General features: G+C 37.0%; 1 protein-coding gene across 1 annotated transcript; it reads left to right on the top strand.

Annotated features, from left to right (window-relative positions):
* The first annotated feature begins 7,520 nt into the window (after positions 1 to 7,520).
* Positions 7,521 to 8,625, top strand: LOC141487359 (uncharacterized). Its single transcript, XM_074186316.1, has 2 exons — positions 7,521 to 7,753; positions 7,817 to 8,625. Exons 1-2 carry the CDS (start codon positions 7,599 to 7,601, stop codon positions 8,520 to 8,522), a joined length of 861 nt encoding a protein of 286 aa, XP_074042417.1. The 5' UTR covers positions 7,521 to 7,598; the 3' UTR covers positions 8,523 to 8,625.
* The last annotated feature ends 695 nt before the right edge of the window (positions 8,626 to 9,320 follow it).

Raw genomic sequence — 9,320 nt, forward strand, 5'->3', positions numbered from 1 at the left:
AATCTAGAATAGATATCAACAACTCAAACTCATCCTCATAGTAACTAAATATTTTTCTATCTTACAAAACTCCCTATTGTAGAGAGGTTTTACTAATAATCTCTATAAAATCTATAATGATATTCATCCTTATGATCTCATGAACTGATAATTGATACCTTCAGGAGAGAAGTCGATGAAACTTTACTAGATGGACAATTATAACTCTCATCCAATTCGATTTGAATCAAAAATATTAAATTATTATACCAAGCTCCCTTTATATTGTTGATGTTTCGGAAAATAATACTTTTTCGCTTCCAACACCTGAAAAATTTACTTTTGAACAATGCCTCTATTGCAACTGGATATATTTCTTTTAACACACGACATTTTTTTCATTTTGTTGGCAAAATTCATGAAAACGACACGTCATTGTGGTCTTCGGTGGTTTATATTACATTACGCAAAACTTTTCGGAGTGAATTTTTCAATTTGTTCTTCATAACACTCCAGTAGTCTCTATTGATTTGAATTTGTTCATTTTCCAGGTTATACACCGAAAAGACTAACAAGCATATGTCTACTTGAGCTGACAACAAATTCGTTTTGAAGGTCGCACATTCTTCACAAAAGATAATTCTTGTACTCTATCCTTTCTAAAATCATGTGGCTAGAGTAATCGTTTCAACATTTTTACATATTATATCCATAATAAGTCACGATTTCCCTTCCGTCTCACAGAGGAAAGAGAAATATTAACCATAGATCGGTAACGACAAACAAGTATTTATTATCAATGTCAATGTATTTCTTAGTTCCTATCGAGATCATTCGTCTTTTATTGGCGCCATGTCAAGAACACGGCATGAACTTTGTCCATGCATTAACCCATCCAGTTTTACAACCTGTGTAATAAAATTTATTGAGAAATATACGCACACGGCCATTTTTAATGTTTTTGAAATGTGTCAAAAACATAGCTAAGAATCCTCATAATGTTTATTTATTGTTGTTTTCGTCTAGGATAGGAAACGGTCGTAGGCGGGAATTGGCGCCAGCCCACTCTGATGTAACTTTCATCAAGCGAGCACGCGCTACCTTTCTAGCGGTCAACAGGTTCATATTTTGAGGTCTTACTGCGGTTTTTCAATGGGTCAACTGATTCTCGTACCATGCACGGATACAAAGTGATGCTCTGATGTTCGTTTTGAGAGTACTTACACAAAATATAGTCTGGTTAACAAATGCCTTTCGCAACTTTTGGGTTAGCCTTCATCCAAAATTATAGTCGAGAGTGTCATTCGACTTGCAATCTAATATAAAGGAATTTACGACTGGATCCATGTTCCGCAAATAGATAATTTATAAATAAAGAACAATTCAGTTAACACGATTCCTGTCCTGTTTGGAGGTGATTGACAATGTTTCGGTATGCATTTTATAAGTTCGGACTTGACATTGTCTAATATGATATAAATTGATTTGAAATCCCTGAAAGAATCTGTGAAAAATTAAAAAGATTAGCTGAAAAATAACAATTATATTAAGGAAAAATCTGAAATTACAATGAAATAAAATACAAGCAACAATTTTTTGTTTTTTTTGGTTGTTACTCAATATAAATGTTATTTTTCAGCTATTCTTCTCAATTTTTCACAGATTTTTTCAGGAATTTCAAATCAATTTATATCATATCAGTAGGAGATTTGAGCCGGTTCTAAGCCTCCCCCCACCACTATGACGTATTAATTGCTTTTTTATTGGTTGTTGTTTGGTGAAGTCACTGTGATGTGACCTTGAAGGGTGTGGTGTATGGATCGTTCAGAAATTTTTTCCCGGTTCTAATCCTCCCCCCACCAATATGACGTGTTATTTGCTTTTTTTTTTGTTGTGCAGTGAAGTCAAGGCGTTGTGACCTTGAAGTGTCTGGTGCATGGATCGTTCAGATTTTTTTTTCATATGAGATTTTGTGTGTGTGTATGTGTGTGTGTGTGTGTTAGAGAATGCACGGTACAGGGTTTCATCATGTGCTTGTTTGTCTATGTACAAACATACGTCTGCATACTTCGAAGATCCTCCAAGTAATGAATGCTCCATCGGTGTGAGGGCACCAAGTTAGTAGTGGAGTGACGTCACAGCAATAACCGTTCAACGGCTAGAGAGCGACATGTTCACTCCACGACGTGTGGCAGAGTAATGCGTATTCATCGGTCTGCTCTCACCTCCCTCGATGTAGTGAAGGATGTGACGTAACGCCCCAGACTCGCCATCAATGGTGACACGCAGGCGGGCGAGGACTGCGCTAACGTCTGTCTTCTCCGAGAGCGCAACGACAATTGCTTGTTCGGCTATCGCTCTCGAAGCAGTGAATGATGTGACGTAACGCATCACCCTACCCTCGCTATTGATGGTGACACGCAGGCGGGCGAGGACTGTGCAAACGTCTGCCCTCTCCGAGAGCGCAACGATCACTGCTTGCTCGTGCCGGCAACTCGCATCAAATTGGGAGATGGGCTTGGCTGTGACGTCAGGCATCTCTAGCGGATGCATCGATGTGTCCTTACCTACCCTCACTCTCTACGGTGATGCGCAGGCGACGTGGATTATGGTATTTAAGAAGCGGGCGAGTGTTGGTTATGTCAGTTTCCATCGAGTGAGTTAGTGAGAACATATCATAGAAAATGTATTCTTGTGAATGTGGTAAATCTTTTACCCGTAGTGACAACCTTCGTCGTCATCAGCTCCAGAGTTGCCAAGGAGGGCCATCAGTGAAACGAGTGAGATTAGATGACGCTGCAGCACCTATGTACACATGTAATTGTTGTAATGTGATGATTCCATTGACTCAAGTGAATTCTCACAATAGAACTCTACAACATAAGAATAATACATGTGTTCAATTCAGTGATGGTGTTCAAATCATAAAGAGCGCCTTCAAACGTCGGATTGCGACATACAGGGTGCAGAGTTCCATTGTTTCCACCGATTACATGTTATTCTTTAATGAAATCAGGCAGAAAGTTATAGAATTATTGGAATCGGCCATCAGGGTTCACAAAATCATCAAAGTGAATATGGAAGTATTTGGGAGTTATATTCTACAAACACAAGACCTGAAGGAAACGAAATCATTTAATTCACAGAATAGAACAGTTGATCAATCTACTGATTTGAATTCCTTATTTGATGGATTTCGAAATGGGATTATCGCTCAAACTACAGAATTCCAGGAACGTGATTCAGGTAAACATTTCTACCAAGTTTTAATTGGATGGATTAGTAATATTGTTCTGTATTTAAGGTTGGACTTGTGAAAAAATCATGTTTCTGGAGTTGAACAATAATAAATACAGCCCGCTCAGTGGATGTTCATATGTGAAGCTGCCTGAATGTATTGAGCGTAGGAAGGCCGTGGTTAATGTCCGTAATGAAGATCAACATTGTTTTGCATGGGCTATCACTTCAGCACTACATCCTGCAATCGATAGAACATCAGAAGTTTCATCGTATCCACATTTCAGTACAGTCATAGATGTAACAGGTATGAATTTTCCGGTAAAGTTGAAATATATTGTGAAATTTGAAGACAAGAATGATATTTCAGTTAATGTGTACGGTTTAGAAAGTAAATTCGAGAAGGGTAAAATAATGTATGAAATAATTGGACCATTACGTTACTCTCAGAGAAGACTTAGAAGACATGTCAATTTGTTACTTATCACAGATGATTTCGGTAATAATCATTATTGTTGGATCAAAGATCTTTCAAGATTAGTTTCAAGCCAATTATCGGCTCATGAACATAAGAAATATTTTTGTGATGGCTGTTTATTATATTTTTCTAATGAACAATTACTATTACGTCATAAGATAAATGATTGTAATCACTTGAGTACTACAACACCATCAACCAATTTCAAAGTCAATAAATATGGGAAAACGGTACCTGAAAATATACTAACTTTTGAAAACTTTGAGAAACAAATGAAGGTACCATTTGTAGTGTATGCAGATTTTGAATCAGTACTGAAGCCGATTCAAACCACTAAACCATATCCTGAATACTCGTATTCGATCAAGACATTCAAACATGAGCCTTATTCATTTGCTTATTTGATTAAATGTTCATACAATGATGATTTATCAAAATTTGTTTCGTATAGGGGTGTGGATGCAGCCCAAAAATTCGTTAGCAAAATCGAAGATGATTTGAAAAATATTTATGAAAATCATCTCAGGTTTCCTATTCCTATGGATGTACAAACTCCTGAGGAAGAGGAACAGTTTGCTTCTGCCACAAATTGTGGCATTTGTTCCAAACAATTTAATGATGGCGAAGTCAAAGTGAGGGATCATTGTCACCTCACAGGAAAAAAAAGGTCCCCTGCTGCTCATTCATCTTGTAATTTGAATTTTAAATTGCCAAATTTCATTCCTATAATTTTTCACAATCTCAGTGGATATGATTGTCATTTATTCATAAAGGAATTGTATAAAAACAAAGATAAAGTGGATGTCATCCCACAAACTAATGAAAAATATATATCTTTCACAAAACATCTCTTTACACACTCCTATACGGATAAAGATGGTAGGGTGAAGAAGAATTATTTGAAAATGAGATTCATTGATAGTTTCAGATTCATGCCTAGTTCTTTGGAGAATTTAGGTGCAAATTTAACATCTGATCAGTGTATCGAGATGCGCAAACATTTCCCACAAATTGAAAATTTCAATTTGATGAGAAAGAAAGGTGTATTTCCCTATAGTTTTGTTGATGACATCGAAAAACTGAATCATCCAAGACTTCCAACCAAAAATCAATTTTATGATAAACTCAATTGTGAACATATATCAGATAATGATTATGGGAGAGCTCAACTTGTTTGGAATTTATTCGAATGTCAGGATTTGGGTGAATACTCTGATTTATATTTAAAGTCAGATGTGTTACTATTATGTGACATTTTTGAAAACTTTAGAAATATATCTGTTGATAAATATAAATTGGATCCGGCACAATACTTCACTGCACCCGGATTATCGTGGGATGCCATGTTGAAATATACTAATATTGAATTGGAATTACTAACTGATATTGATATGGTTCACTTCTTTCAAAAAGGTATTCGTGGTGGAATAAGTCAATGTAGTGAAAGGAAACATAAAGCAAACAATACATTTTTACCGGATTATAATCCAAATGAACCATCTTCATTCATTTCATATTTGGATGCAACAAATCTATATGGTCACAGCATGTCGCAACCATTACCAACAGGTGAATTTTCATGGTTAGCACCTCATGAAATTCTCAATCTTGATATAATGAATGTGGATATCGATAGTCCTTATGGATATGTATTGGAAGTGGATATACATTATCCCCAAGAACTTCATGATAAACATTCCGATTTACCATTCTTAGTTGAACGTTTGATACCTCCATATGCAAAATCGAAAGTTCCCAAATTAATTCCAAATTTAAACGACAAAAGAAAATATATTGTTCACTATAGAAACTTACAGCAAGCTGTCAATCATGGTTTGATAGTGATGAACACACATAGAGTATTGAGGTTTAAGCAATCATGTTGGATGAAGCCTTATATAGATTTGAATACTGAAATGCGTAATAGGTCTAATAACAAATCTGAAAAAGATTTCTACAAACTAATGAATAATGCAGTCTATGGAAAAACAATGGAAAACGTAGACAATAGAATTGATGTTAGACTCATTACACATTGGGAAAATATAAAAAGAACTATAGGTGCTAGTTGTCTCATATCTCGACCAAATTTTAAAAAATGCTCTATTTTTACAGAAAATTTTGTTGCCATTCAATTGGCTAGAGTAAAAGTTCATTATGATAAACCACTATATTTAGGATTTTCCATTCTAGAATTATCTAAAACAGTTATGTATGATTTTTTCTATGGATGTATCAAACAACAGTTTGGAGAAGATGCGTCCTTACTCTACACTGATACCGACTCCCTTATTCTCAAAGTAAATACAGACAATTTCTATGAATTTATCAAAAATAATATAAATAAGTTCGATACATCTAATTATAAAATAGGAAACCAATTCAATATTCCAGTGACAAAGTCAGTTCTGGGTAATTTCAAAGATGAATTCCCAAATGATCCAATAATCAGCTTTTACGGTACAGGTGCTAAAGCGTATTACGTGAAATCTGTTGATGGTGAACTGAAGAAGGCCAAAGGTGTGAAACGATCTGTTATAAAGAATGAATTGACATGTGAAGACTATGAAAAAATCATTGAAGAGGGAGGTATGATATTCAGGAAGATGAACTCGTTCAGAAGCGTATTGCATGATATTTACACTGAATTGAAAAATAAAGTCGCTTTATCGTATCATGACGACAAGAGATTCATCATTCCGAATACCACTCGAACTCTTCCATGGGGTCATAGCGATATAGAATTTTATCGAAATGATCCTAATGATAACATTCGTTGGGTGTCTGAAATCGTTCATTCTTTTTCTCAAGAGAGCGCCTTAGACCAACTAATCAATTTGTTGACTGTAGAGATGAATAATTGAATTATAATTCGAAGTATTATTGCTTATTCCTTCAAACCGGAACATTCTTATTTGTGATTATTTGTGATTATTGTATTATGTATTGTATATGTATCACTTTTACCAAGTTACTTAGATGAATAAAAAATGATAAAAATATTATTTGTTTCATTTCTATTTTCCTAACCAATTACTGTAAAGTATATAGCATAATGTAAATGAAAGAAATATCAGTTTGAAAAGAATCATCGTAGAGTGCACAATGTCTAAAACAATCGATAAGTTTGGTAGAAAAAGAAAATTGGGTGGTAATGTCATTCGAGGTCCTCCCGGGATTGGTTTTAAATTAACAAAAGATGGTCATTATGACATGCAAAGAAAAATATTGAAAAATATAAGCGAACCAATTGACAAGAGTGATTGTGTAACTGTATCATATCTTGAGGGGGAAATTAACGGAACAAAGGAGGTTATACTTCTAGCCCTACAAGCTGCAATACAATCCACAATAGGTAATATTGCTCGCGATGCCCGTCAAGCATTTGACGATAAAATTGCAGAGGCTCGGATAACTTTCACTCGTAAATTTGACAAACTTACAAATGATGTGGACATAAAAATGTCTGACATAACAGCGTCTACAAATAAAAAATTTGATGCTATGTCAAACATAACAGGGACTACAATGAAAAAGTATGATGTACTAGAAGAGAGAGTTGAAGTTTTGGAGAAAAGCCATAAAGTCAGGCCATCAGGTGGACTGGGATATCCAGGACTGGACATTGATCCAAATGTTAGAATAATAGAACCAAAACCAAAACCAACAGATGACGTATTAATTGTACCAACATGGTGAATTTACTCCCGCGTTAGGTTAGATTAGATTAATACATACTGTAGGTTAGGGTCATAGGTGTTAGGTTAGGTTAGGTTTCACGGCGCGCGAAGCGCGCGGGTGGGGGTGGGGGGCGGCGGGGCCGCGCGGCCCGCTTTCTTCCCACCATTGCTCACCCCGCCCACTTCCTACCATTTCTCGCCCCACCATATTCCAACCATTGCGCATGCACGCCCCCACCTCATTCCCTCCACTCCCAATGATGTTGATACCCCGAGGAGCACGTTCTTCTACATTCAGTACGACAACTCCAGTCATCCAGAGCAGTCCAGCCATACTCAACCAGAAGCAGTGTACTATACGACGAGGAGCTAAGTTTGAGTAAGTTAACAATGTACTTTAATTTTTTATACCTACTAACTTTGTATTATTTTACATTTTCAGAATGGCATCCAACACTCAGGAATTAAATAACGCTGTGGCATCCATCATGCCTATGACAGAGCAGGAGAAGGCATCCACTTCGCGAGTTAGGTGCAGATCCACCAGCCCTGACTTATTCGAGGAGGAGGAGGAAGTCAGGCCTGTAAAGAAGGTTTGCCAACGACCTGCAGCGAAGGTTGGTCCTATTTCTAAGTACCGAGCTACTTGCAATAGGACTAATCCTTATGCAGGTAGTTGGTCGACCGCTCCAAACAGCTTAAGGCCCTCCACACCACCCGCAGCAGTAGTGGAACAACCTAGGGCGCCTTCTCCGGAGGAGCCACCAGTTGTATTGTCCCCATCGGAGGAGGCTCCCATCGTATTCACTCCGTCGGTGGTGCCGCTTTCGCCGATGCTGGCAACACCGGTGACGAATCCTGAAGTGTTAGTGCCACAAGTGCGACAGCCTATCGGAGAGGTTAGTGAAATGTTGGACAGTTTTCTACAGAGATGTAAGAAAGCAGAACATGCTTCTCGAGCTAGTGAGGCCGCGTTGGTTAAAAGGAAGCGCGAAATGGCTGAAATTGTTAACCGACGGAGGGAAGCAGAAAAAGTAATAGCCGAACTAGATCGGAAGTATGCATCTCTGGAGAAAAAGTGTGAAGCAGATACCTCTTCGATAGAGACTTATAAAAAGTTAGTGACTTTTATAAAAACTTTCCCATAGATTAAGTGTAAGTGTAGTAAGATTAGTTTTAGGTTAGTTAGGAATATTTAATTAAGATAGTTTTAAGTTTATGTTTGTAATTTTAGGAAATAAAAATAAAAAAAAAAAAAGAAGTGAAATTAAGGGTGTACATTGTTTTGGTTTGGTACACATTGAACAATGCGATGGTTGGAGCATTTTTCTTCACTTCGTCTCATTATTATTTCCTTTTTTTATTTCAATTACAAGTTCTTCTATGCAAATACCTCACATCAATTTTTGTGTTCTCTAATCTATTGTAAATAATCTCTTGGGAAGAAAATATGTTTCATAATGAAATCAATAAGTATATTTCATATAATTCATATAGTATTTTCAATTTTCTCTTTCATGGAATATAGCTCATGTCATTTTTGAAATTCATTCCCACTTAATCCCCTCTCCTCCCCACTCCTCCCCCACTCCCTTTCAAAAGTATAAAAGTAGGAATTATCTGTTGGAATATTCAGTTGATCAGCCACCTTCAACATGGAACCTGATTCAACTACTGAGCCGTACAGTGACCCAGCGCATCAACATCCTTACTGGGCTTCTATCCATGAAGGTTTCGTTACCTCCACGACGGCACCTCACTCGATGAATTATGATGACATAATTTATGATGATCGGATACAAGTGCTTCACGTTACTGGAACCGATCAAGCGGACCTGTCTGATGGGGATTATCCAGATCCCTATGATTGGCGGAATGATTACGAATGGGATACACAGTCCGGAAACACAGACGACGACGACAGCGATGACGATGATGACGGTGAC

This window comes from Leptinotarsa decemlineata, unplaced genomic scaffold (assembly GCF_025532065.1).
Source record: "Leptinotarsa decemlineata unplaced genomic scaffold, Ldec_3_MD MMD2_P_RNA_scaffold_2, whole genome shotgun sequence".
Classification (NCBI taxonomy): Eukaryota; Metazoa; Arthropoda; class Insecta; order Coleoptera; family Chrysomelidae; genus Leptinotarsa; species Leptinotarsa decemlineata.